Source organism: Dermochelys coriacea, chromosome 10 (genome assembly GCF_009764565.3).
Source record: "Dermochelys coriacea isolate rDerCor1 chromosome 10, rDerCor1.pri.v4, whole genome shotgun sequence".
NCBI lineage: Eukaryota > Metazoa > Chordata > Testudines > Dermochelyidae > Dermochelys > Dermochelys coriacea.
Window position 1 is genome coordinate 3,882,964 of NC_050077.1, and position 27,901 is coordinate 3,910,864.

General features: G+C 49.4%; 1 protein-coding gene across 1 annotated transcript in view; it reads left to right on the forward strand.

Moving 5' to 3' along the window:
- Positions 1 to 27,901, forward strand: part of PKD1 (polycystin 1, transient receptor potential channel interacting) — a 139,718-nt gene that overhangs the window by 78,074 nt on the left and 33,743 nt on the right. The window contains 14 exon segments of the mRNA XM_038419109.2: positions 1,591 to 1,722; positions 3,614 to 3,789; positions 4,642 to 4,775; positions 5,616 to 9,241; positions 10,057 to 10,203; positions 12,782 to 12,925; positions 14,186 to 14,465; positions 17,385 to 17,413; positions 17,415 to 17,602; positions 19,222 to 19,381; positions 20,827 to 20,979; positions 22,982 to 23,126; positions 24,099 to 24,698; positions 25,892 to 26,048. Of these exon segments, the coding sequence (XP_038275037.1) occupies positions 1,591 to 1,722; positions 3,614 to 3,789; positions 4,642 to 4,775; positions 5,616 to 9,241; positions 10,057 to 10,203; positions 12,782 to 12,925; positions 14,186 to 14,465; positions 17,385 to 17,413; positions 17,415 to 17,602; positions 19,222 to 19,381; positions 20,827 to 20,979; positions 22,982 to 23,126; positions 24,099 to 24,698; positions 25,892 to 26,048 (6,071 nt within the window).

Genomic DNA, 27,901 nt, shown 5'->3' on the forward strand with positions numbered 1-27,901 from the left:
TTAATCTTTGGCTGCGTAATGGCAGAAAATATGCAAGTCAGTGCCTTTCAGTCTCACCTTCACCAGCTGGTCTCTGCAGCTGTCGGGTTAAGAAGTCTGATTGTGCTAATGAGACATGATATAGAGGAGCAGGAATCCAATCCCAGCCTGCCAAGTGCAACTGGATCTGTTTAGGCTTTGGGTCAGATATTTCCTAGTGAAAAGGGTCAGAGGTTCAGTGCAGCGAAGCAGCCAAAGGGTGGCAGGAAGGAAGCATGGTCTTGTGAACAGATCTCCAGGGAAGGGGGGTGGTCAGGAGACCTGGATTCTGGTCCCAGCTGTGCCATTGACTAGCTCAGTGAAGCAACATTCTCTCACTGCCTGTATTTCCCTATCTGTACAAGGAGGCTAAAGATGCTCACCCACCTCTGCAAATTGCGCTGCAGTCTATTGTTTGAAAAGTGCTCATTACTATTATCTGGAAAACCAGGTTTTCTAGAACATCCCATTAAGTTGGACTCTTTTCTTTTTTAAGGCATGATAGCAGAGGGGAAGATTCAACAGCAAAATAATTTAGATTGTGAATTCTTTGGGGCAAGGCCCTGGTCTGCTTACTGTATGTGTTGTAAGAGCCATGCTTACCTAAGGAGCTGTAGGCTGGGATTTCAGCAGAATTTAGCCCCTCAACTCCCACTGACTTTTAGTGGGATTAGGGCACATCCCTCCTGAAACCCCTTTGAAAGTCCCAGGCATAAGAACTAATTTTAGGAAAGGCTACTTTGAAATTACCTTGAAAGGAAACCCAACAATAGTCACAGTGTTGTTGTTACCCCCCCACCTGAGAGTCTCCAAGTTTTTCCCCCTCTCTCTTGCTTCTCTATTTGGACACTTGTACATTTGATTGAACTAGCAGCAATAAACAGGATTTCAGGCTCCCCCAGTGCCAACCAGAAGCTGGAGAGAGAAAGATATCTGACCACCGGAGGAGGGGAGATTAGCTTGGACTATGAAAGAGCTAAAGGGACTCAGAGTTAAACCCTCCTGTTTACTTTCCATTCAGACTAAAAACGGAATCGCCCAAAATACAGTAACTAAAAGGCAGAGTCTAAAGGATGCAGAAACCGTTTCTTGTCCTAGCAGCGGCTGTCAGTGAATCTTGAACTGGCCTGTAAGATTGAATCTGTTCCATCTCCTGTTCAGCTGGGAAGCGCTGTGCATGCTTCTCATACCCTAGTGCAGAGGGTCTCAACCAGGGGCCTGGAGCCCCATGGAGGGCCACGGCAGGTTTCAGGGGGTCCTTCAAAATAACCCAGGAAACAAGGTCGGCATTAGATGCGCTGGGGCCCAGGGCAGAAAGCCAAAGCCCAAGCCCCACAGTGCGGGGCTGAAGCCTGAGCAACTTGCCTCTGTGAGGCCTAGGGCAATTGCCCTGCTTGCTACCCTGCTTGCTACCCCCTAACACCAGCTCTGGCTTTTAATCTCCTGGATAAGCAGAAGAACAATTGCTGTGGCACAGGGCAGCCGTGGAGTTTTTAGAGCATGTTGAGGGGGGCTCAGAAAGAAAAAGGTTGAGACCCCCGGTCTAGTGTAAAGTGTCCTCGTACCTTTCAGAGCTACGTCCCTGTGATCGAGGCCGGGTCAGATGCGACTTTCAGATGGACGGTAGATGACAAGCCATCTTTCACTTTTTACAACGTCGTCTTCAACGTTATCTACCAAAGCCCAGCTGTGTACAAGCTCTCGGTAAGCCAAAGCCTCTCCCGTGGCACCATTTCAGATCTGCTTTTCCATTGAAAGCTGAAAAGGAAAAGCAGCAGTTTGACAATTAGGCAGAGATTTCTGCCAACACCCTGCCCCAGCCGCAAGCCAATGGGTAACGCAGGCTGTGCACTGCAGCTGCCTGAAGAGGTTTTCGCTGCGCTTGCAAAGCTGCTTAGTCTTTAGTTTTGCTCTGTGCTTCTCTTGAAAAGAAAGATGGTGAGAGCTTCCTCTTGTGTCCTCCACTCCACTGCTCTCTCGCCTCTTCCCCCTCCCTTTCCCCTCTCCTTCATTCTTCATTTCCCCTCTTCAGTTCATTGCTTCCCCGCCTTCTCCTTTTCTCTTCCTTTGTCCCGGTTATCTCCAGGTCTCTCCTCTGCCCATTTCCTTCCTCCCCTCCTGTCCATTCTCCTCCCATGTTGCTTTGTGCCTCTCTCTCAGTTTATTTTGGTCCCCTTTTCTGATTGTTCCTCTCTTTCTTCTCAGCCCCCCATCCAGCTTTGCCCCAAGCCCTCTGCTCTCCTCCATCCCTGCCTTGTCTCACTAGAAGTGCTGAAGCTGCACTTTTCATGTTGCGTCCTGCGGCCTCTGTCATGAGCTACTCACCTGCCCCTGCCCCTAAGGAAGCTGCTGCTTCTCCATCAGTGGCTGTGAATGCCTGTCCACAGCAGCTGGAGGCAGCTTGCTAGCAACAAGACTCAGACAGAGTCAGTGAATGAACGATTGGTAAATTCAGGGCTGGAAGAGTCTCCTGGGTCTTGTGCACTTGTTGAAGTCCAGGGCACCAGAGCAGAAATTCCTCTCCCTGACTCCAGAAGCCAGTTCTATCTTGAACAGACCTAGCAGTGGAGCCATGACAGCTTCATGGGGGAGATTATTCCACTGGCATGTGACTTTGTGGTCATGGTGCTTTCCAGTTCCGACAGCCTATTACCCTGGCTTTCTGCCTCCCTTTCCTTTCGTTACTCCCCCTGCCTCATTCACACTTATTTGCCAGCTCTCCCCTGAGTGGCACTGGCCCTGTCCTTTCATTCTCTCCAGTCCCTTTCAGTGTTTTCCTCTGGACTCTCTCTGGTTTATTGGAGCCTGTCAGGGGGGCACTCACCACTAGGAGCATCTCCTCCTGGCTGCTCTGGGATTAGCTCCTTCCAGGTCCAGGGTTCCCTTCTGCTGCTCGCTGCATGTCCTATTGCACTCAGTCTCTGTGACTGGGTGCTTGTTCTTCATGACTTGGCTTTCTGACCTGGTCACTATATGCGTTTCCCCCTTCTAGGGTATCAAAGTCTTTCTAAGTCTCTGTTCACATGAGCTGTCTCAGGCAGTCTGCCCACTCACTGCCCCATGGTGCCACTCCCTCGGGGGCTGGCCGGGGAACCCAGGTCCGCCCTCCGCTCTGGGTTCCAACTCAGGGGCCTTCTCCTCAGCAGCCAAGGTCTGGCCTCTCCTACCCCTTGCTGCTTTTCCCCTGAGTCTTTCCTACCTTTCTGGCTCTCCCTCCCAAATTCCCTTCTCCCAGGGAGTAACTGTAGACTTCCCTTTATAGTCCCAACCACACCTCCCTTCCCCCTGAAGCCTTCCCCCTGTTGCTAGTCCCTTGGCTTTATGTAAGCCCCGCCTGTTCCCTCACAGATGAGCTTGCTTCCAATTAGTGGCCTCCTCCTCACCTAAATCTCTCCCCTGTTTGCCATTTAATTGGCTGATTGGGCCCACTTGGCCTAATTCAGCTCTCTCAGGGCCCATTTGGGGAGACACCCCATCCCAGTGTCCCTTTAGCACAGTGAAACCCAGATCCTTCCTTGATGCTATACTCCAAGGAGTGGGGAGTGTGGTGAGGTGACCTCAGAGCTATTCCGTTTGTCCTGCCCGTCCCTAACAGCTCACCGCCTCCAATCACGTCAGCAATGTCACAGTTGATTACAACGTCACGGTGGAGAAGATGAATAGGATGAAGGACCTGACCGTGTCTGAGATCCCACTGGTCCTCCCTCAGAGCACAACCGTGGAGCTTACCGCCAGAGTACAGATCGACACAGCTGTGGACGCTGCCTTCTTGTGAGTCCTCTGCAAGTTGCCCAAACTTAGGGGCTCACTGTGCACAGCTCAGGGGCTTTGCCGTGGCTGATTCTCACCTGAGGGCCAATTGATTTCAAACGGGTATTAGGCCTAATTTGCAGGGTCTGGCTTCTTCTTTCCTCAGTGCTCACTCAAGGCAAATTCCTATTGAATTCCCTGAGTGAGGCCTTTGCTAGGTGATCCTTTGTTTGGCTCTGTCTTCGTTCCTCACCTGCTCAGAAGAGAATCACAGAACTCCCTGTGCAGTGTCTCTCCTCTGCTATGGGATATGTTTTGGCACCAGGAAAGGGCATGCTGGTATTTGTAATGCCAGGTTTTTGGAACAGGAGCTGAGTGGTGGTTGACTGGAGCAGGACCGAGCAATCCTGGTAAAGAAATCTAAACACAGTGGTACCAGAACAACAAAATCTGGTATTTACACAGAAACTGATTTTCAGAGGGGCTTAGTATCCCAGCATCCCGATTGGGTTCAGCCAGGGTAGTGGGTGCTCACTGTTTCTGGAGGTCAGTCCCATAATGCCTTTCTTCCACAACACTTGCTATTTGGTTGTTTAGAAGTGACTCCTTCCCTTTCTCTAACTGCCACCATACTCCTGTCACCATGGCACTGCGATGTATTAGAACAACTCGCCTTGTGATACTCAGCAGCACCCTTTGTGGTAGCTCCCTTGGTAACCACAGTGTTGTGACTGTAGCAGAACACTGGGAATGGCACTGGGGGTGCTTACGGGATTCCAGGCGGGATCCTAAGATGTTCCAAAAGCAGCTTCTGTTTCACTATGTAACGACCAGCTCATGGCCTGCATGTCTGATTTGCTTTCCTCTCCCCAGGTGGGATTTTGGAGATGGTGGTCATGAAATTTACCAGTTTAAACCTCCATATAATGAGTCTTTCCTCATTCCTGATCCCAGCATCCATCAGGTTGTAATCGAGCACAACGTATCATACACCTATCAAGTACCAGGTAAGCTCTGTTTGTGTATTCTGGGCAAAAAGGGCTCATGCAGTTTTATTGCACTGGGGTTACAGGGGTCAAGAGCTTCAGAAAGTCCTAGCACCTCCACACTAGAGAATGATTCAGAGGCCTGCATGTATTGTTAGGCTCTTTCTTGATTAAACTCCCTCCACTGTTAGTGCTGCTGGTCATTGGCGGTAATAAACAACAGATAAAGCCCTGGCAGAATGAGCGTCAAGGAAGGTGCTGATGATGACAGGTGGTGGGATTGGATGATCAGACATCATCTCGGACTGTGAGAACCTGTTCACAGCTTAATTTCTCCTCTGAATCGCTGGTTCAAATCTAGCCCAGACTGGAAGTGAGCAGAAAGTGTCACCATCCAATAATCTCACTGGATGTGTGTTCATATCATAGAAACTACCCTCATTGGCACAAGCAGATTTCCTTTTTGGCAGTCTCAGGAGATAGGCCAATAGCAGAATGGCCCGTGGAGACTGAACTTCCCTCACATCCAGGGTTTGGGTCGGGGTGAGGCACAGGTAGAAGCAGAATGCATGGCCACTGCCCTGTTCATCCACTATTATTATGTGGATGAACAGAAAAAGAATCAGCCTCCAGAATTGTCAGGCTGGCTTCTTATATAGGTAGGCTGGCCACACATGCATGTCCTATTTTCATGCACCCTTAGAAGCAATGAGGAAAAAAAGAGAAATAAAGTGTGTGTGGTGCAGAAGCAGAGCAGTGTCTGCTTGGAATGTTTTTAACCTTTCCCATGTGGCCGTTAAGGCCTGTGGTGGTTACATAGACCCCTCCAACATGCCCACGTTCTGCTCTTTTCATCTGCAGGAGAATATACCCTGGTTGTTCTAGTGTCAAACAGTTTTGAGAACCTCACCTACCAGATCCCGGTTCACGTCCACACTTACCTGACTGACTTGACTGTAGAAGCAGATGCAGACGTCCTGGTCGTAGGCCGGCCTGTCACCTTCAAAGCCTATCCGCTGCCATCCCTCTATGGAGTCTGGTACACCTGGGACTTTGGGGATGGCTTCTCACTGCTGTTGGAGAGCCAACCTAGAGCGACTCACAGCTATCAGACCAGAGGGGTGTACAAAGTCAGCCTAACAGCCAACAACACGATTAGCAGCGTCGAGACACACCAGCGTTATCGTGTTTTTGAAGAGATCACTGGGCTGAGAGTTTCATCCGATAAGGTGGCAGAGCAAGGCATTTCAATATCAATAAATGCTTCAGTGGAGACAGGAGACAATATCACCTGGATATTTGACATGGGGGACGGGACCATACTGATGAGCACGGTGCCAGCAGTAGAACATAGGTATGAAAAGGATGTCAACTGCTGCACTATTAACGTGACAGCTGTGAATCCTGTGAACTCTGTTTCACAAACTGTGCCTGTCCGGGTATTCGTCCTGGAGGTCCTCAAAATAGAACCTTCCTCTTGCATCCTGGAACACCCCAACGTGCAGTTCACCGCATACGTCTCGGGGAACGCAGAAAACTACATTTTCGACTGGACCTTTGGAGATGGCTCGTCCAACGTCACTGTTTATGGGGACCCCGTGGTGACGCACAACTTCACTCACAGCGGAATCTTCGCACTCTCCCTGGTTCTCTCAAGCAGTGTTAACAAGGCGCACTACTTCACCATCGTCTGTGTGGAGCCAGAGATTGTCAATGTCACGCTCCTACCCCCCAAGCAGTTTGTGCGGCTTGGCAAAGAGAGCAACTTCCAGGTCAGTACCATGCCTCTGTACCAATACAGGTACCACTGGGACTTTGGGACCAACGATTCCGCTAGGTCCGGAGGGACTGAAGTGAGTTACACTTACAAGAGCACAGGGGTCTATCTGGTCACAGTGACCGTCTCCAACAATGTCTCGTTCAACAATGACACAGCTTTTGTGGAAGTCCAAGAACCAGTTGGGGTAGCGAAGATTGAATACAATGGGACAAGAGTTTTGGAGCTCAACCAGATCTATCTGTTCTCCGCCAGTGGGAATGGGACCAAAGTGAGCTACCGCTGGGACATGGGGGATGGCTGTAACCAGCTTGGACCAATAATCTCCCACTCTTACAACAATACCAGCAACTACACTATCAGCTTGACTGGCTGGAATGATGTAAGCATCAATGAGACCAGGCTCAACCTCACTGTGAAGAGGCGACTCCAGGGGCTTACCATTAATGCCAGCAGGACTGTGGTGCCACTGAATGGGTCAGTGAGCTTTGTAGCCACTCTCCTAGCTGGCAATGCTAGCCGATATTCCTGGATCCTGTGCGATAGGTGCACACCCATCCAAGGCTCCTACACCATTTCCTACACATTCCGGTCCGTGGGGACTTTTAATGTCATTGTGACAGCAGAGAATGAGATCAGCTCCTTGCAGGACAGCATCTTCGTCTACGTCTTGCAACAGATCGAAGGACTGCAGATCGCCAGCAGCGACCTTGTGGAGGATGCCTATTTCCCAACCAACAAAACGCTTCATCTGCAGGCGGTGGTGAGAGATGGGACAAACATCTCTTACAGCTGGATGGCCTTGAAGGACAGCACCCCTGTGCAGACATTCGGTGGGAAGATCTTCTCCTTGAGCATCCTGGAGGCTGGGAACTACACGATCCATCTGAAAGCCACTAACATGCTGGGAAGCACAGCTGTTAACAGGACAGTGGAGTTCATTGAAAGTATCGGCCTTTTAAAACCTTCTGCCTTCCCCAATCCAGCTGCCATAAACGCCTCTGTTAACATAAGCACCAGCGTAACCAGTGGCACTTGCCTAATATATATTTGGCACCTGGAAGATAGTAACAGGAGAGAAACCATTGTACCCTTCATCATACATTCTTTCCAAAGACCTGGAGCTACAGCGATCACTGTCACAGCTGAAAACAAGATTAGTTCCACTAATGCATTGGTTTACATCTTTATACAGGAACCCGTAGCGGGGTTGAGGATTGAGACTGCAGAGGTGAGCTGCAGCTACATCCCATCGGGCTCCATGGTAACCTTCAGTGGTGAACTCGAAAAGGGGACCAACGTGACATGGCTGTGGGAGCTGCCAAAAGGTTTGCAGACTGGACAGACTGTGGCGGTGACATTCCCTAAGGCAGGCTTTTTCTCTGTCCATCTGAATGTATCCAATGACATCAGCTGGGCTGTGGCCAGCAAGAATATCACAGTGCAGGACAGGATTGAAGGGCTGGAGCTTTTTGTGAGCAAGAAGGTGGTGGAGCCTGGGGAACAGATTTCTTTTGTGATCAGCATGTCCTCTGGTTCCTCCGTGAGCTATTCGGTGAACATAAGTGTGGGCTACTCCGTGGTGCTTAATGGATCTAGGTTCACCCATGAGTTCACTGAGAGTGGTGACTACCTCGTGGTGGTGATGGTGCAGAACCAAGTCAGCAAGGCACGCGCACAGGTGCTTATCTCAGTACTGGAAGGCATCCATGACCTAAGGCTTGTGAACTGCTGCGAGCAGGGAATCCCAACAGGAACAAAAAAGACCTTCACCGCCCAGGTTGGGAGTGGCTCACGGGTGTTGTACTCCTGGCAGTTCTCCTTGCAGAAAGAGCATGGCCGTGCCCTGGTAAGATTGGCAGGCAGAAGTGTCTCCTACACTCCAGCGGCGCCAGGGCTACTAGAAATTCATCTCAGTGCTTTCAATGACCTAGGGAGTTTGAATATCACCAGAGTGATCCAAGTGCAAGACCCAATCGTTCAAGTCTCCCTTAAGCCAGCGTTGTCCTTTGTGAACAGGACGGTGTTGTTTGAAGCTTCCGTGCAGCCCAGCGCATGGCAAGTTGTTTTCTGGTGGAACTTTGGCGATGGTTCCCCAGCTCAAATCACAGAGGTGGCAGCTGCCAACTACTCCTACCTGAAGGCCGGAGATTACCAGGTAGAGGTGAACGCCACCAACCTTGTCAGCTTTATGACAGCCCATCTCACAGTCACCGTCAGAGTCCTGGAGTGCGAGGAGCCGGAGGTGGAGCTAGCCCTGCCGCCACAGGTAGTCATGAAACGATCCCAGAGGAACTACCTGGAGGCACAGATTGACCTCCGTGGCTGCGTCAAGTACCAGACCGAGTATCTGTGGGAGATTTACCGAGCACCCAGCTGCCTGCACTTTGATGACACCGACAGGGTCCACCTGCTGAGCGTTGACCTGAGCAGGCCCCAGCTGGTCGTACCCAAGCTGGCCCTGGAAGTAGGAAACTATTGCTTCGTCTTCTTTGTCTCCTTTGGAGACACCCCACTGTCCAAGAGCATTTTTGCCAATGTGACTGTGACGCCGAGTAAGCTGGTCCCAATCATCAATGGGGGATCTTACCGCGTGTGGTCCAACACGCGAGACTTAATCCTGGACGGTGAGAAATCCTATGACCCTAACCTGGATGATGATGAACAGACGCCACTGCTTTACCGGTGGTCCTGCACGTCTTGCTCCAAGGTAAGAGAATCTGCACTGAAAAAGACAGTGATAATTAGTAGCACCTAGAGACCCCAACCAAGGATCAGGGCTCTATTGTACTAGGCGCTGTGCGCACACATAACACATTTTTGTGTCTGGGTTGGGAAGGCATAGACGGAAGAGTTTGTAACAGACTCTCGTTAGGGTCACCAATTTATAGTCTAGCAGGCTTGTGTTCTAATCCTGTTCCCATTAGAGTCATTTAAAAATCTTCAAGTTCAGCAGGAGCCAAATGAAGCTTTTGAAGGATAAGCACAACTAACAGTTGGGTACAGGACACTGTTCCTCTCTAGTCGACACATCAAACCAGTCTTGGCCACCAATAAAAAAGGATCTCCCTTCAGAGTCTCATGGCAAACTCTCTCGATTAATATTGTCTTGTTGACACCAAACTGTCTTGTTTATTAAAAGACCTTTTCTTTGGTCGTTTCCACTTTCTAAATGAAATCACATGGAGGTTTGTGCATCAGACTTCGTGTAAATGTAAGCACTCTCATTTGTCTGCCTTCTGTTAGCATATTTACAAGATATTTAATACAGAATTAATTTTTAAAAAATGTGGAGGCCAGCCAAAATATAGGGGTGTTCCAAGAGTTGTTTACTAATCTGATGGAAAATACAGTGTGCTTAATGATATCCCACCCTACCTCCCCAGCCACAAACAAGGGGGTTAAAATGGGTAATTTATAGCAAGAACTGATGGTGTCTGAAACTGAACATAATTGGCTATGGACTCATGCAAAGTGCATCAGTGCAAAGGAGGGTTTGAATGATTTTTTTCTCCTCGCAAGCAGAGCTCGCCTGCAGGGTGCTCTCTGCACTTCAGTGCCACAGGAGGGATCATCACCATTTCCAAGGCAATACTAGAAGCAGATGTGGAATATACGTTCGACCTCAGTGTCTGGAAGATGGGTCTGAATCCCGAGTCTACGAATCAAACCGTATGTATCTCTGTCTTCACTGTGCTTATGTCCGCTCCTGGGCACCAGGACAATGCGCAGGGTCACACTCCCCTTTCCAAACAAAACTCCAGAAAGGTGTATGATTGGCTGGCTTTTGGGATACCCACATTCATAGGTAGGTCCTGAGTCCTGCTCCTCTCCTGACCCCACTTTGCAGGACAGTAACAAACGTAACAAAGGACTGTAGAGCTTGCTGCTGTCTGCATTAATTGGAGAGGACGCAGAAAGAGATCGAAGGACAGATTTGCCTTTGATCCCTCGAGAGTCCTAAAGCTCTCACTGTCCATGGCCCTCGTGGGGGCATATACCATATACTCAGTGATGGACATGCTTTAAATTTCCAGGGGGCAGCATATCTGCTGACAAGGTAACGTGTTTTGTTGTGTTTCCTCCTGCAGACCTTTTATTAAGATCACACCGTCTCTCTCTGTCTTTGTCTGCATGTGCCATGTTAATAACCTGATCATGCATGGTTCCAGTTCACAGCAGATCAGATTCTGAATTTGCAGTATCTGATCTGCCTTCGGAGAATACGAGGATACTGCAGCCCACGGGGTTAAGAACTGATCCAGCAATGTGCCCAGCAATGTCGTGCCCCAGCCCTACCTCCACTTAACAGTACCGTGCCCTTTCCAAATTGGCGAGCTTTCAGAGGGCTGGTACTTGCTTTTGCCGTCAATCGTTCCTACTCTTTTTTCCTTTTTAAAAAAGAAAAGGAAGGTTTTTTAAGGGCATGTTGTTTATGTCAGATTAAACTGAACACTGAGCGCATTTGCAGTCCGACAGCACTTATGGCTTATGTCAGAAACATTCATCATGGTGCGTCTGGCAATTAAGAGACGTAGTTAGTTTGAAAGTGGAAACTCTTACTGCCTGGATTTTTAAACCAAAGCCGGAGGATAAAGAAAAAAAAATTAAATTGATAGTCTTTCAAGGACATTCCGTACTATCAGCTTTCCATGCATGAGCGCAAAACAATGAATCCAGTGTCATAGGAAATTTGCAATGGTTGGAGGAATAAGGGAAGCTTCAGTGCTCTTCCCCTTAACTTGGTGGAACACTTCTCTTTTAACAGCCTGCCATATTAAACAATGTCTTCATTACTGCCTCTCTTTACATGCAGAATATTCATTATGCTAGGGCCCAGGTAAACTCCGTATAGCGCTGCTTGGTAGGGGATTAAAGGCGTTTAGGAGAAGTACTTTGGGATAGTGATAATAGATAGATAGAGATAGATAGAGATAACACTCCACTAGCCAGGGGCTCTGAGGGAACAGGGATGCTAAAGTTCTTATCCCGTAAGCGCTTTGTAGGAGAGGCATGTTAGAGGAAACCAGGTGTAGGCGGTGAAGTTGAGAGGAATGTCTGGGACCACACACCGTCCTGTGGAAAAGCTGGCTGTCCTGCACTGCAGAGCAAAATGCATTTGATAGCCAGTAGGGGCTACTGTTCTAGCTTCTTTTATCATCTCTCCTGTCTTTCAAGGGCATTTAAAAATGTATTTAGAATGCTGATCGTTTATACAAAGTAGTGACATAAAGAATGCACTGAACAGAGCCCTGCAGGCCCAGGGCCAGATCCTGAGACCCAGCACAAAGGCCCAGGCTGAGCGCTAAGGATCTCAGCAGGAACAAGGGAGGAAGATGCTGCTGCAGGACCAGGGCCGACTGCATTCCACTTCCATTGGGAAGAATGCCCAGGAGCCTAGGCAGGCACAGATCTGGGGCCTGCCCCGCACCCTCTGTATATTGGAGGACAGACAACCCCCATTGTTCAGGGCTCTGTGGCAAGCAAGGGGCCAGTCCTGCCTCCCCCTTTTCACAGCCAGTTTCACTGGCTCAGGGCTTGCTGCAGCTGTGGACGAAGGGCCAAAGATTTGGCCCAAAGAAAATCAAGGCGAGTTGCAGAAGTTTCCAGGGCCAGATGCATGCAAGATGTTTGATCTCAGATCCAAATAGACCTTCCCTCTCCCAGTTAGATATCTTCTCTACAGAACACAGGTTAGTCTTAACTGGGGTCAGAGGGATTTTTTTTTTAATTTTGAAGGATGCCTCATCTTTCAAAGAACCTCAGTTTAGCAACAGATGTTACTAAAACCACAAGAGCTATCTTGGCATCCTACTCAGGACAATACACAGAAACTTCCAAAGCAAAGCATTTAAAAAATAAGGCAAAACAAAATCACCTAGTCTAGACTGGATCAATGTAGGGAAGTTCCAGAGATCCCAGCAGCGTAGTATCTAGGCCCTAAAGGTGAAATCGCTATGTGGCTTATTCATGGCTTGTCCCACTAAAACCCTTTGGGAATCCTTAAGTGAACTTAAGCTGTGCACAGGCCCCGTGCTGGTCCCTCTGCATTGGGGTGAATTTTACCCTAAATACACATCATGCTGAAATGGTGTGAGCTCCCATGCAGAAAACTGGGGACAAGGACATTTGCAAACTAGTTAGAAGTTGATAGCAATATCCCCTTTGTCTTTTCTGTGTCCCCTGGTTGAATCAGGCATGGAATGGGCATCTCCTGAGCTGTTCTCTTGCTCTTCCTCCCTCCTCGTAGGTGTTGATCAAGAATGGAAGGGTCCCCATTGTGTCCCTAGAATGTGTTTCCTGCAAAGCCCAGTCTGTCTACGAAGTCAGCAAGAGCTCCTATGTCTACCTGGAGGGCACCTGCAGGAACTGCCAGAACAACTCCAAGCTTGGGGTAAAGGGGAAGCTGTTGCTGTTGGAGGCAAAAATCGATCCATTTAGTTTTTGGGGGCAGGAGGGGTAGAATTAAGTAAAAAACAACACAATCGCTGTGAACTCCCAAAGAGAAACGGAGCAGTTGGGCTCTGAGGCTTTGCTCAGTGTGTCCCCTTCATCCACTGCAGTCCCCAGTGAATCTGACCTCCAAGGGGGTGATGCGTCAGCTTCTTAGAGCAGGTTCTGTTTGCAGTGAACCTCAGGGAGGGACACTTACCCCATCACAGAGCCTCCCAAGTCATGCCAGGCCTTGCCACTGTTGAGCCCGCAAGCTTGCTGCAGCTGCCATTCAAACTGAGCCGCTCAGGTTCTGTCAGCAGCAGCTCCACCAAGTGGGCCTTCCCCTAGCTGTGCCCATATGGGCCTTCCCAGGGCTGTGTGAATCGTGTCCCAGTGGAGAGATCTTCTCAGTAACACCCCCGGGAGTTGGGGAAATGTGGCCTCCCTCCATCAGAATGGCTCAACGCTACCCCAGGGCCATTCAAACCACAATGCCCCTGCCATGGCACCGCCAACATGGGCTCACGCACCACCTGCTCATTTCACATTCCTTTTGATTGAGATTTTGAAATGTTTTCATCTCTCTGCTGTGTGGCCTGTCTGAGTTATTCTGGCTCAGGGAGTTGAAACATAGATCACTCAGTCTGTTTTCTTCACCTCCAGTCACATTCCTCTCCCATCCGCGTACTGGGCTATATGCTGTTGGATGAAACAGGCTTTGTGAGTGAAAGTCCCACTGGAAACGCTGCTCTGTATCCCCAGTGAACTGAGCGGTTTCTTGCGCGGTGTTTTCCAGCCACCTGTCTCGGTGTGTCTCGTTGTCACAGTTGTACCTTTGTATTATTGACAGTAACAATGCAGGACACATTCAACTTGCAGCCTGTAAAAGCAATGTTATCCCATGGAGATTCCACCACTGTTTAATTTGATTTCCTGTGTTTTGTGTTCTGTATTATGAAATATTTTGTCAGTGGATGATGTAATCCCAGAGACGAAAGTGGATCTCTCAGTGGAAATATTCCCACCAGACAGTTTGGAAGCTTTCCAGTTCTTGTTGCTTCAGCACATGAGAACAAAGCTGAATTATCAACTGCAAAATTGGCAGCCTTTGCCCCTAGATTCTATTTTTTCCCCTATAGACTCAGTTCGAAAACATTTTAGGGACATGACTTCAGATTAAACCAGAATTTCTCCCGTCTTTCTCCCTTTGTCTCTGTAGAGATGGGCAGCGCATAGCCTTAAAAACAAGTCTCTCATCTTGGACAAAACCACCACCTCTACTGGCAACACCGGAATGAACCTGGTCTTACGGCCAGGGGCCTTAAAGGATGGGGAAGGATACACCTTTACCCTTCACATCACTGACCTCACAACTGGGGAGGAAGGTTACGCCTCCATTGACCTGCTCCCGAACCGGCCCCCGATTGGAGGATTCTGTCAGCTCTCTCCGAACGGAGAAGTCAGGGCACTGATGGCAAAGGTTCACTTTGAATGTGCAGGTGAGAGCATGGTCGTGACAGTGCCAGAGATTAGCCTGGCATCTCTACTGTTCATCGGTGAGTGTGTTTCACACACCAAGTGAGTTGTCCAGATGCATGTATTCCTTGGTCCCACAGAATTCTCGCTCTTTACTTTCAGCTCCAGTTCTATTCCTAAGGGGACCTGTGGATAGGTCAGATTTTTCATAAGCAGACCCTTAGGTTTGCAAGTACCAGACTGCAGGCCCCGCTCAATTTTTGTACCCGGGGCATGCACATTCTAAAACTCATTTATGCAAGATTTTCCACATCTAAATCAAGTGGCTGAATGTCTATCAAGACAGTCGGTGAGAGTGGATTGTGCATATAAACCTGGGTTTTGGGCGTGGGGAAAAAAGTGAGTGCCCAAAATTATATCCCCACATTCAACTCAAAGTTGTGGACACCACTTAAAGGCCACTCTGAAAATGTGGCCTGAATGATTTCTTTCTGCTTTCCCTACACAAATATAGTTTCCTTTCCTGCAAGCTATTTCTAACGCAGTCACAGAGACAAAAATATCTAGCTCAATGATGCAAAAAACTGACTGGTCCCTGTAACATATTGCTGTGGGCCAGCAAGTAAGTGTCTCTGAAACTCTCCTCCTCTCCCCCAAATGATTATTATTAAAGATTCATGCTTTATTGTACATGAATGCTGGGATTCCATGTTTCCGATGGTAGGACAAATAGGTTTCTAGTGCTAGTCATTCTTGTGATGGTGATCACATTGCAGCTTAAATCAGGGGGGAAAGCAAGAGGGTAATCAGAATGATGTGATTTTAATGTCTGGTATATTTTGATCTGCCAGCACTAATTATGAAAACTTTGTACCTTTGGCATTATGGGGTTTGCAGCTATTAGTAGTAATATTTGTTAAGCAGTGCTGGATACAAAATACAGATCAGTGGGCTATATCCAGTGTAATAAACCATTCATTCCTAAGGCTGGTAGGACATGTTCTGTTGGATTATAACAGGCCTGCACTGAGGTCTCAGGTTAATAGCAGCTTTTATAGGGCTTTTGTCTAGGACATTATATCTAGCCTTGGACCTTGGATACGTGCTGTATTCAGCCTCTGCAGTACAACAGAATCATCCTGGTTTTGCTATTGCTCTTGAATTATGGGGAGCATGTGACTATTCCCATGGTGGCGTGTTGATTTCTTTAGGTCTCCTGAATGGTTAAAAGCTCAGGCTTCAGGATTTCAACTGGCCACCTCTAGGGGGACAGGAAAGGATATTTTACCCCCAAGGTATTCTAGGTTGTTTTGGGATTTTTTATTGATCTCCTTCCTCTGAAGCATCAAGGCTGGTCACAGCCGAAGCTGGACCATGGAGTGGCTTGGCCAGAACTCTGAGGTGGCACCAAGCATCCTCTCTCTCAGGGGCTTGGCTGTCTGGTTCTTGCTCACATGCTCAGGGTCTAACTGGTTACCGTAAGTGTGGCCAGGAAAGACTTTTCACCCAGGTCACTCTGGCAGGGACCTTGGAGAATTTTGCCTGTCTCTGCAGTGTGTGGGCACGGGTCGTGTGGCAGGATTATCTGGGTATATTATCCCTGCTATTGCAGGGGCCTTGGTGAACCTTGGTCTTGCCTATCCTCTGCTCATGGCACATACTAGTCTAGTCTCCTGTGGCCTGTGATACTTTAGTCTCATTTCAGTAGTTGGGTTTAGGCCGTGAGTGCTGGGTGGGGGTTGATGGCCTGTGATATACAGGAAATCAGACCAGATGGTCCAGTGGTCCCTTCTGGCCTTAAACTCTATGACCAAATGTTCTAGGGCCCAAAATCCATATCAGAACACCCCTAAACTTGAGAGAAATCCAGATCAGAGCTTTGTATCTCAGGTCCCTCCATCAGTTCTCTGGAGACTTTAGTTCAGCATGTCTCACCCTGTCAGGGCAGCAGGGACACTCACTGTGGATGGAGTGATGAGCAGGGCTGTACCAAATTCATGGTCCATTTTGGTCAATTTCAGAATCATAGGATTTTTAAAATTGTAAATTTCATGATTTCAGCTATTTAAATCTGAAATTTCACCGTGTTGTAATTGTAGGAGTCCTGACCCAAAAAGGAGTTGGAGGGGGTGGGGGGTGTCGCAAGGTTATTGTAAGGGGGGTGGGTTGCGGTACTGCTACCCTTACTTCTGCGCTGCGGCTGTCGGTGGCGCTGCCTTCAGAGCTGGGCGGCCAGAGAGCAGCGGCTGCGCAAATGGAAGGAGGGCATGGGATGGTATTGCCAACCTTACTTCTGCACTGCTGCTGGTGGGGCACCGCCTTCAGAGTTGGGTGCCTGGCCAGCAGCCGTCGCTCTCCAGTCACCCAGCACTGAAGGCAATGCCACCGCCTGCAGCAGCTCAGAAGTAAGGGTAGTAATACTTCAACCCCCCTTACAATAACCACCTGGCCAACAGCCACCGCTCTCCAGCCACCCAGCTCTGAAGGGAGCGCAGAAGGAAGGATGGCAATACTGTGACCCCCCTAAAATAATCTTGTGACACCACCCCTGCAACTCCCTTTTGGGTCAGGACCCCCAATTTGGGAAATGCTGGTATCCCCCTGAAACCTGTATAGTCTAGGGTAAAAGCACACAAAAGACCAGATTTCATGCAGGGAGACCAAATTTCACGATCCGCGATGCATTTTTCATGGCCATTAATTTGGTAGGGCCCTAGTGATGAGGGTAAAGAGGCAGGGGGAGTCAGCAATGTAACTCTGCACAGTATTATGCAAATCAAGGGATAAGAGTAGCAGAGAGGAGAAGAGAGGGCACTGGCCCCTGTTAATGATGGATTTAAAAGCCTGATCCCTAGTGGTTAAGACAATGGCTGCAGCTACAGGCCTGGCTTGGTAGGTGCGCTCAGATCCCATTGACACTGCCCGGTGTACTTGGCTTGCAGGCTGGAGAGACACGGAGGATGAAGAGGCCCCCCTTGGTGTACATCCTCCTGGCCACTCGCTGCAAAGCGGGGCACTGTGAGGAGTTTGGCATGTACAAAGGCAGCCGCTCTGAGCACAGCGCCTTCCTCCCACCCGGCTTCAGTGCAAATAGATTCCTTGTGTATGTTTCCGTGCTCGTGCAGGATCAGCTGGGAGCTACATTCGTGGCCCTCAACCGGTAAGGTTCTCCTATTACAGACAGGGGAAGCAACAGGCCCACAGCTACATGGTGAAGTGGGGCCGACCTGGGCACAAAAACCAGGAATCCCTAATCACAGCCCTGTGCCCTTGGCTGGATAACAGTGTGGCTTAACAGCTGTGCAGTGGGCATGTCTGTTCGAGGGCTATGGATCCTTCATAAGCTGGATTCCTACTGCAACCGTGCCCACCTCAGAAACTCTAAGTCTTCCAGCTGCCTCTGTCATGCCTGGTCTGTAGGTAGAGGAAGGATTTCACACTTCCTTCAGGTCCTCACAAGCACTAACTTCTCTGATAGACACACACAAAAATTCATTCTATTTTTAACCATCTGTCGATAGTGTGTGTGTTTCACATGCACTTCCTCTCCTCATTCATTTTAATCAAACACAAGCACTATTAGAAATCTTTTAAAGACCTCTTCGGGTACGTCTTAAGTTTTATCTCTCAGCTAATAGTCGTGGCCCCTAGACCAGTAAAGCTTGATGAAAGCTGCCTTGTTAAGAAAGATCAAAAAGCCCCCCGTGCACACACTTCCCCTCACCTGAGTTACTATTCCCATGGCCAGGCCATTCATCTTGATTCACAGCCATGCTTCCCTTTTGAGACATGGTATCGTTTTCTGGGAGATCTATCTATCTATTTTTTTACAAGCAACATTGTTCATGGGCAATGCATCAGGCAAAGAGGCTGTGACTGACTCGCATTTCAGTTGGGTGGGAGAAGAATTTAATGTTCCTTTCATACCCAGAACAAATGACTGCATTATAATTAATGGCTTACAGGGAAAGCCAAATGAATAAATGATACCTGGCCCATTTATCTTGGAGATCTCCCAGCTTGTGCTGCGAGCGCACTCTGCATCCTGCCCCTCCTTTGCAGCCTGAACCCTTTTAAAGAAAGTTGGAACCAGCAGGGAGCTGGTGCTTGGACAACCTGGTGTCCCACTGCTGACAAGCAGGGGCAGAGCTGCATTTAGCTCAAGGGGGAACACTCCTGTGTTTGGATCTGGGGATCGCTGGGACAGGTCCCAGCATGGGCTGATTTCTGACAATCCCATCTTTCATTCAGTAGTGAATAAACACAAGCCACCCCAGTGCATTAACCCCATGCACCTTGGGCCCCAATGGACTAAATCCAAGCTACGAGGGCCCCCTGGATCCTAGAGGATTGACTCCTCTACAATCTAAGGGTTTAAGAATCCTGCTCATGAGTATCCCTTAGAGCCCAGAGGACTAAGCCAAAGGCAGAAGTGGACTGAAGACAGTTCTTGGGTACTTCTTAAACTCCCTAAAACTGAACCCAGATCTTACTCCCAGGGTCAAATACTTCCCTTGTGCCAATCCATGGTTACGTGGAGTTACATGAGGGAGGAATTTGGCCCCTTATCTCAACTATTCAGAAACAGACCTCCCTCTTTGGTGGGACTGGGGTATGAGAAGAGCCAGTCCAAACCCGGGGTCCGAGCAGCAGTCGGTGACGCTCAAAGGACTCTCTCTAGGAGCTACCGAGGGAAGGCCGGGGGGCGAATATGCCCATCGCCCTTGGTTCCATTAGACAGTCAGCTCTTTACAAACCGACTGCCTCTTCCCCTTCCAGCTCCATGACCATCACCCTGCCAGCCCCCGCGGCCGGAGTCCACAGCCTCTCTCACTGGCTCTACAATCAGACTGACACTGTGCTGCAGGGCTTGGTGAAGCAGGGGGACCCACAGCACGTCATCGAGTACTCCCTGGCCCTCATCACCATCTTAAATGAGGTAAAGTAGTGCTGTCTGCCCTGCTGCCGGCTGTGGTTGGCTGGCCACTCCTTATCCAGTCCATGAGCTCACCTTGGCCTGAGGTGAACTGACGGTTTCACCTGGTCTCCCAAGTAAGTTAGTAGATGTTGGAGACCTGCGGTGGGGTGCCTACTTTCCTCCTCCGGATTCAGCCAGCCTTCCCTCACTGTCTTCTACCCCAAGTTTAAACACTGCGCTTACCAACAGAAACCTCATCCTGAGCTCCCCCTTGGGTTGGCTGCCGCTAAGCTCTCCCTCTCCCGCTAGCCTTTCATACACCTGAGTGGGTGCCTCTGAGACCTGCCTGGCCCAGCTGCCAGGATGAGTCAGTAGAACAGCTCTGCACCTGCACACAGGGCCTTCCACAGGTGCCCAACACGTGGCCACAAAGTACAACTCATGATTTTTCTCTCTTAACCATCATCTTCCCAGGCTACCCCCACAGCTCCCACAGTCCCTTTGTTCATTGTCACTCGTCTCTCATTCAGGGCCCAGTCCTAGCAGATGCCCAGTTCCCATAGACTTTTGTGGATCCCTCTTTCTTGCCGCAGATGAGTCTCGTCCCATCCTTTGGAGCCTATCAGTGTTGGTCCCTCAGAGTGTCACCACAGGGCTCTCCCTTCCTCATCCCTGAAGGACTGAGCACATGGCTTCCTCAGCAATCCCAGACCACTAGGTGAATGGGGAACAGGCCCTGATCTCCAGCCATGGAATACTCCATGGCAGTACAGTGGGCACAGATGCCTGTGCCAATCTAACCCACCTGGATTGTCCATAGCATAAAACTGTGTATCCCTAAAATGCTGTAAAGAGTCACTGTACAGCTGGGGAGCCCAATTTTCAAAACATGGCCACTGACACAGAGCCTCCGGATTTCCAGCTGGGTGCCCCGCTTTGTGTTTTGCTGTGTAAACGCCAGTTGTATGCATCTAGGTACCAGTTTAAGCCTGCAGAACAGGGGTGTCCTATTAAAGTGCCCATTTGAATCACAGAATTAGACTGGAACGCTCTGTTGAAAGCTGGGCCCCCGAACCACAGCACAGGCAAGAGAGAAGAGATCTGAGATGATCACACAGCAGCTTTGAAAAGTGACCAGTTGGAGAGAGACAAGAACGTTCTCATAGCTGGCAGAAGCTGCAGAGGAGAAGACTCTTTCACAGGCGCTGCAAGAGTGCCTCTTACCCTGTGCTACTGAGACCCTGTTTCCTGTCCTGCTTCCAGTTATATTTTCCACTGGAAGCAGAATGCAAAGAGGCTTTTTAACTTTCAAATTGTATCCAGCAGCAGCTATGTCGAGAACCCAGATATCAGAGACTCCCAGCTGGAAAGTCATTAAATGCTGCAATGGAAATTTGTGGTTGAGTGCTAAAGCTCCTATTCTGCAAGATTCTGATAAACCCCCCTGCTTTTTTGTTTCCCCTAAGCATGAGCACTTGATGCGCTCAGAAGCCGAGACCAGGAACGAACAAGATCTTCGCACCTGGACCAGGAGGAACATTACCGAGACCCTCATCTCCCTGAATGTGAACACTGTGGATGATATCCAGCAGATCTCTGCTGCCCTTGCTCAGTGCATGGTATGGGACCCTCCAGCCTCATTCTGCTCTGACGCTGAGTAATGGAAAGAAAGGGTAGCTCTGGCCATTCCTTGTTCTGTTTCAACTTCGCACGCATACACACACATTGATCATATACAGAGAACAATTATAATTTGTTGGTGACATCTGTAGGGCGTGTGTGTTTCTATCCATCCATCTTTAAGTGCAAGAATTATCACCACCACCTTTCTCATCTGTCATTCTAGAGAGGCAGTGAGAGATGAATGTGCGCTCTCATCTGCTGCAGATGTTACCAAAAAATGTATACCTGTCCTCTGGAAACAGCCCTAGCACAGTTGTTTGGCAGCAGGAGGCTCTGAGCCTGTCATCATTTGAAGTACTGCATTCCACATTGTGGCAGCCTAGCCAGTAGGCCCCGCTTCCCGTGCTGGGGCTGCTCCCTGTTGGATTCAGGAGTGGCTTTTTATATTTCATCAGCTGGGCATCAAACAAATGAGCCCAGCTATTTAATGGGCTTGGCTTTGGCTGGCCAGCCAATCAGCTGGCTACTCCTCCTCCTCTACCTCTTGAAGGGGCTGCGAGGCTTTGCTTGCCCATCACCGTAATTTCTGAGCACCTCCCTCATACCCATAAATAGCTCTGCAAGCTCTCTCATTGGGAATACGGCCTGACATGAATCAAACATACCAATGCTGAGCATCACTCACAAAATTCTTGGCTCTGAGCCGGAACAAAGAGCCAAAATAGCAACAACAACAAAAAAGGCAGAGAACAAAAAATTTGAAATTGGAAAAACAGAAACGAAAAGCATCATTTTAAAGTAACTTTTTTGTTTGGTTTTAGAAATGTTGGCTCAGAATAAACCTGCTTGTTTCTATTCTCCCTATTGGGGAGGGAAAATAATGTTAAAATGGACATTTTCCCCCTACAGAGAGTTTCTATTTTGACAAAAACAACATTTGCTGACTGTAAAATATCTCCTGTCAGCTCTGCTCCTTGCGTAACAGTCTCCCTGGGGCAGTTCTCCCATCACTCCTTTTTGCTGTTCTCTCTCTTCCTCCTTGCTCTGTGTAACCTGTTTCCATCTTACATGCTGCTGCTGCCTATTCAGATAGTAAGATCCTCAGGGTAGAGAGAGGTCCTCTTATACCTCTGTAAATGGTGCTGTATAATAGCAATGTACAAATACCAGCCACGGGGGCTTTCACACCCCTTTGTGCTGCAAGCTGTTCTGACATCTGTAGTGAATCCTCTGATGACAAAAAGAAGAGGAGCTGGGTGGTGGTAACCGCTTCCATGTGTTTCATAGATTATTCCCATCGAGCCTGCCGAGTATGCTGCAGACTCAAGCCCATGCTTCAAATGTAGAACGTTCTGTTTCTTAGACACATCTGGAGTAGATGGGAGGGACGGTCATCAAAACTGGGTGGTGAAATCCCTCCCCCAGCTCTAGGACGTGTTTGAATGTTGGAGATGGATTCAGTTAGAGGCAAATCCTGCTCCCATTGAAGACAATGGAAAAAATCCAACCACCTCTGGTTGACTTCAACAGGAGTAAAATTCAACCCTGAGGTAACAACTTGAAAGAAGCAACAACAAGAGACACATTCACTCCTGGTGTCAGAACCCCAGGGACTTGGGTGCTCTGCCTTGTTTTGGTACCCTAGGCAGGCTATTATTGCAGTGTGAATTGCCTAGGTACTACAGTGAAGGGAACTCTAGATGTCCAGTAGGTAGGTAGATTATGGGTATCCAGTGAGAGGGGTAAGTAGATGATTGGGGGGGGGGGGAAATGGGCTTGGTTGCAGATAAAGTACAATCTGAAGAGAAATATTATGGATGTACGGTCCCAATCCAGCAGAGCTCCTAAGCACAGGCTGAACTAGACGCATGTGAGTAGTCTCAGAGCCAGAGCGCTCACTACTTTGTAGGACTGAACCCAGTAAGTACCATGCACAGCTGCTATGGCCTTTCATACAGAATTGATTTCTGCTGGATTAGCCTGCATTTCTAATGGCAGGTGGCGAGCAAGGAGCTTCTTTGCAGATCATGTGTGACTGGGACCTTGAGCAAGCTGGAAAGCATGATGGCCATCCTCCAGGGCGAAACCACTCAGGGCATCATGACACCGACAGCCATCGCAGACAACATCCTCAACATTACGGGTTAGTTCTGGGGGGCCCCAAGCAACAGGGGAGATGTTCTCTAGGAGGTGTTCAGGGCACGGACGTCACGGCGTGGGGTGGGGGGAGGTAGATTTTAAAAGATGATCAGGGAAGGACCAGGCTAGAAAAGCTGGGAGAGGTTTCTTAGGCTTTCTCCCGGCCGGGAGGCATCCTGAACAAAGGCTGCCTACAGCTGGTGTTTATCACAGAGGTGGGCCAGTGCCAAGCCCTCCATTTGAATAGCACCCCCACCTCCAGGCTTTGGGGGAAATCTGAATCTGTAGGTTGGCCCCACCTGTAATTTATCATCTGCCCAATTTTCCCACTGTCATCCTGCTGCTGCCTGTTCCCTGCTGGGTCGTTTGAAACAGACAGCCCCTGAATTAATGAAGCAGTTGATTCTCTAGGGAACAGCCCTTTTATAGGAAGCTTGAGGATAACAGAGGCAGCTTCCAGATGTGTGGGCTGCCATGCACAGCATCAAGCTGGGCTTCACCCTTGGCAGATGTGCTTATGGAAACTTCATTGGCCTTGGCAGATGACATCACATTCAGGTTACCTTTAAAGAAAGGCCCTTTATTTGCATGCTTGCAGTAGGCTGTGTTTGTAAGGGCGTTACTCTTTATAATTCCAGAGGTTTTTTGTATTGGTTCTATGTGTCTATTTCCCTCTCTCCACTTTTCTCTCAGCCCTTTCGCAGAAGGAAGAGAAAGCCCACATTAGGATCTTGTAATTTGAGATCTTAACCACACCATAGAGTAGAGAAAACCCAGCGATGCGGTAGAGTGCTGTATGTTTAGCTATGGACGATGTCGAGCTTTCACTGCGGAAGGCCGTGTGTCACAATGCTGTAGTCCAGTAGAAAGCCAGTAAGAAAGGAGCTTTCCTGATGGTTGTGGGAAGGAGTTGAATGTTGCCTAGACTGTGGTACTCACTGCTTTTCCGTTTGCTGTTTTATCTCTCTCCTTACAGGGGACTTAATACACCTTGTCAACACAGTTCCACAGGAGTCAAAACTCCAGGAATTGTGCAACGATCCCCACCATGTGCTGGTAGCTTCCAAAGCCTACAGCCTGTCCTCCAGCCTGATGCGCATCCTCATGAAGTCCCGGGTGCTGAATGAGGAGCCCCTTGAACTGGTGGGAGGAGAAATCGTGGCAAAAGGCAAACGGTCTGATCCCCTCAACTTGCTCTGCTATGAGAACACGTTGGACTGCCAGTTCTCCATCCCCCAGGCCTTCAACACCACTTTCTCCGACCTGACCGACGTGATCCAAGTCATGTTCCGGGTGGACTCCAACCCCTTTCCTTTTGGCTATATTGGCAACTACACTGTGTCCACAGAGGTGGCCTCCATGGAGTTTCAAACCAACAATGGGACCCAGATTCCCATCGGGAGTCTGGATGCAGAAAAGGCCATCACTGTGATGGTATTGAACAATGGCATGACGAACATCTCTGCTGGCTCTGCAATCATCCAGGGAAAGACTTCAGTGAACCTAGTTGTTACGACAGAAAACAACAACAGAGAAGCAGGCTTGCATTTCCAGCTCACCTACAGAGTCTTAAATGGTAGGTACTGCACTTTTTCTGCTGTTCAATACACTTTTCATCTAAAGGGCCGAGAGAGCACAGGAGCTGGGGCCTGCATGTTAAACGAGATCTTACAAGGCTGGGATAAGTTGAGCACAACAAGTGAGCACGGTGCAGCAAGGGATCAGAACTGAGAGCTGCACTGCAAGTCACAGCCATATGGGAGTCACCGTCCCCAGTGGGACTAGAGCTCAAATCCTTTGCTCTCCAGGAACACAAGCCTGAACCACTGGAACCAAAGGAGAATCCTGCTGGCATACAGCAGCTTCAGAGCTTAGTCTGTGTGTTCCAGTGACATTGTGCAAGGTAGATGCTTTCCAAATGCTCAGAGTCTAGCTGTGCTAGTACTGGTATATTATAGTCTCTGTGGACTTCCAGCCACTAGAGGATCGTGCTTAGGATTCCCATTCCCTGCTGCAGAGGGGCAGGGTGATGCCTAATTAGGGAGCCGGCCGGCATTCCTCTGAGCCCAGGAGCTGCTGTTCCACCCAGCCCTTCCGCAAGCTGCACAACAAGTAGTGGAGGAAGTTCCTTACTCTCACCCCTGCGCCCTTGCAAGAGCCTGGCAGAACCTAGCCCCAGGTTTGACTAGGGCACGTCAGACATTGCAGGATACTCTACCTTTGTCTGGCTGCTCTCGCCCTGCACGCATGGTGCCACTCTCCTCTTCCAGGAGGAATGTCAGGCTGGTCTGGGCTGGCTCCCGCTGACTTCACTGACACAGGGTCAAACCCCAAATCGAGCATTTCCCCCTTGGAGGGCTGGAGCTAATGGTACACAAATGCGAATTGAGCTGCGTGGCGAGAATGGTCCATGGGTTACCTCTGGCGTTAGTGACACATTAAGTTACAGCGGGATTGAGCATTTGTTCCTCAGCACCAAAGGCTAAGTCCCACACTGTGCGGAGCAGCCTCCCTCCCTGCTGAGGGCAATGGGAACGGAAGGCATGTAAACCCTTAGCAGCAGGTGCTGAGCACCTCTCAGGATGGATCCTTCCGACCAGACCTGTATGGGCTGCTGACACTCGAACGTGGTACCAGGAGCCGTGGCACTTAGCAGTCACTTCTGTAAATATCACAGGTCCAATCTAGCAGTCCTCAGCAGGATCGGGGCCCGTGCAAGTAAAGCCATGCTGGGTGTTTGTAAAGTGCATTCTTCCCCTTGCTGCCCAGATCGTTACATCTCGAGTGAGTTGGAGCCGTTCATCACAGCCTACCTCTCTCCCTCGCCTGCACCCAACGAGCACAACTGCAGTGTGGCCAAGAAGATCGGGCTGGAGGCCGTGGAGAGACAGGACCACAAGCGCTACACTTTCTTCATTTCCCCCATGTAAGAGAACCCCCCTCCCCACCCCCGTCTTGTAACCCTAAGCCCTGGCTCTCACTCGTGGCTTTAGACCATAAGCTTTTAGGGGCAGCTTACCCATTCTGGCATCAGGCACATCTGCTGCCTCGGTCTCCCCTCGGTCGAAGTCTGGTTCCTGCCAGCATACATGTCCCTCTACTGCTAGGACAGTTTGGTGCTTTTCCCCTTCTGGCCAAACTGAGGCGGCTTCTCCTTCTGGGGAAAGCAGCATAATAGAATCCTAGAAGATCAGGGTTGGAAGGGACCTCAGGAGGTCATTTAGTCCTACCCCCTGCTCAAAGCAGGACCGATCCCCAACTAGGACCATCCCAGGCAGAGTCCCAGTGTGATTACTATGACTTCCCCTGCCCAGCTTCTTCACTAGGGCCCAGCCCTCCCTTGAGCACCTGCCCAACTTCTCCCCACTCCAGGGGAACAGCCTCCAGCCGCCCAGCTCTGCAGCTCCTTTCCCAGTAACCTTTTCTTCCTTCAAACCCCCCTTCCGCCCCAGCTCCAAGCAGGCCTTCATCAGCCCTTCCCCATGCTCAATTTATTCGCCCTACTGAGGCAGGGATCTGCACCACCTCCCTCTGTGGCAGGTCACCACTGCAGGGGGCTCATTCCCCAGAACTCAATGGCTCCTTCACCCTGATGATGCAAGCTAAGTAAGGGGCTTGCTTCCTCCCTCCCTTTCAGGGAACACCTACATGAGCACAGGTGCCAACCTAGACCTCAACCCCACACTGCTAATGTGCTGCCCAAGCCTCTTCCTTCTCATGCTCCATTCACCTCCTAGCCCCGTCTGGATTCTGTTCCTAGGCCCCAGTCAGGCTTCTTGCCCTTAGCCCATCCTGGCTGCTGCTCCAGGTCTGCCTGTCCCCGGACAGCTGTTATGGGGCAGCTTACACACCTGCCCTCTCTCCTGAGTAAGAAAGAGGCTTGCCTTATATACTGCAGTCACTTGACTGTCACCTGCCCCCGTTTCCCAGCAGAGCTTGTGCCCAGTTTTGTCATGTGATCCAAAGAACTACACATCCCAGAATGCCGGTGCATTGGAACGGCCCTTGAAAGGAACAGACTGCCCTGTTACAGATGCATTAATGGTTCAGCACAGATCACCTACTGTACAGTGCCACAAAACTTAGGGTCTGGAGGAGTGAGCTAGGCACTGGGTGGTCCTGCGTTCTAATACTGACTCTTGGCTTACTGCGTGGCCTTCCGCAAATCACCTTTGGCCTCTGTTCCTCATTTTCCCCATCTGTAAAATGGGGATATTGGTACTCACCCACCTACCACTTAGTTCAGGTCTGCATCGCACTTTGAACACATAAAATTCTATATAAATGTTTAGGATTATTATTGTACTGTTAGATTTTGGGATCCTACCTTTCTTTTTTATTGCATTAATCATCGGTATAATTTCAGTAGTTGAAATATTTCTTTTCTTTTTTTCCCCACAGCAATAAATGTTTACACCTCCCATTATTTATGAACCACTCCTAGGTGTTACCCAAGAAGAAAGTTGGTGGACTGGGAATAGGTGGGGCCAGGGTAGAGCCACTGTTGTCTCATTTAGCATGGCTTCCAGGGCTTTTGGTCACAAGATTCTCAGGTGGATTCATAGTCTTAATGAACAAATCCTTTCCCAGGAAGCATCACACAGGTCAGGGTAACGCAATTAAGGGGTGGTGGGGTAACTGTGCAAGTCTAATCACCGATTCGCTTTTGCAAAAGAGGAGAATGTGCCATATAATTAGTGCACCTACCACACTGGGCTTCTAGTCCATGACTAATAGAAGTACAAATAATAAATAACAAAGCCTTGGGGAGCCAATGGG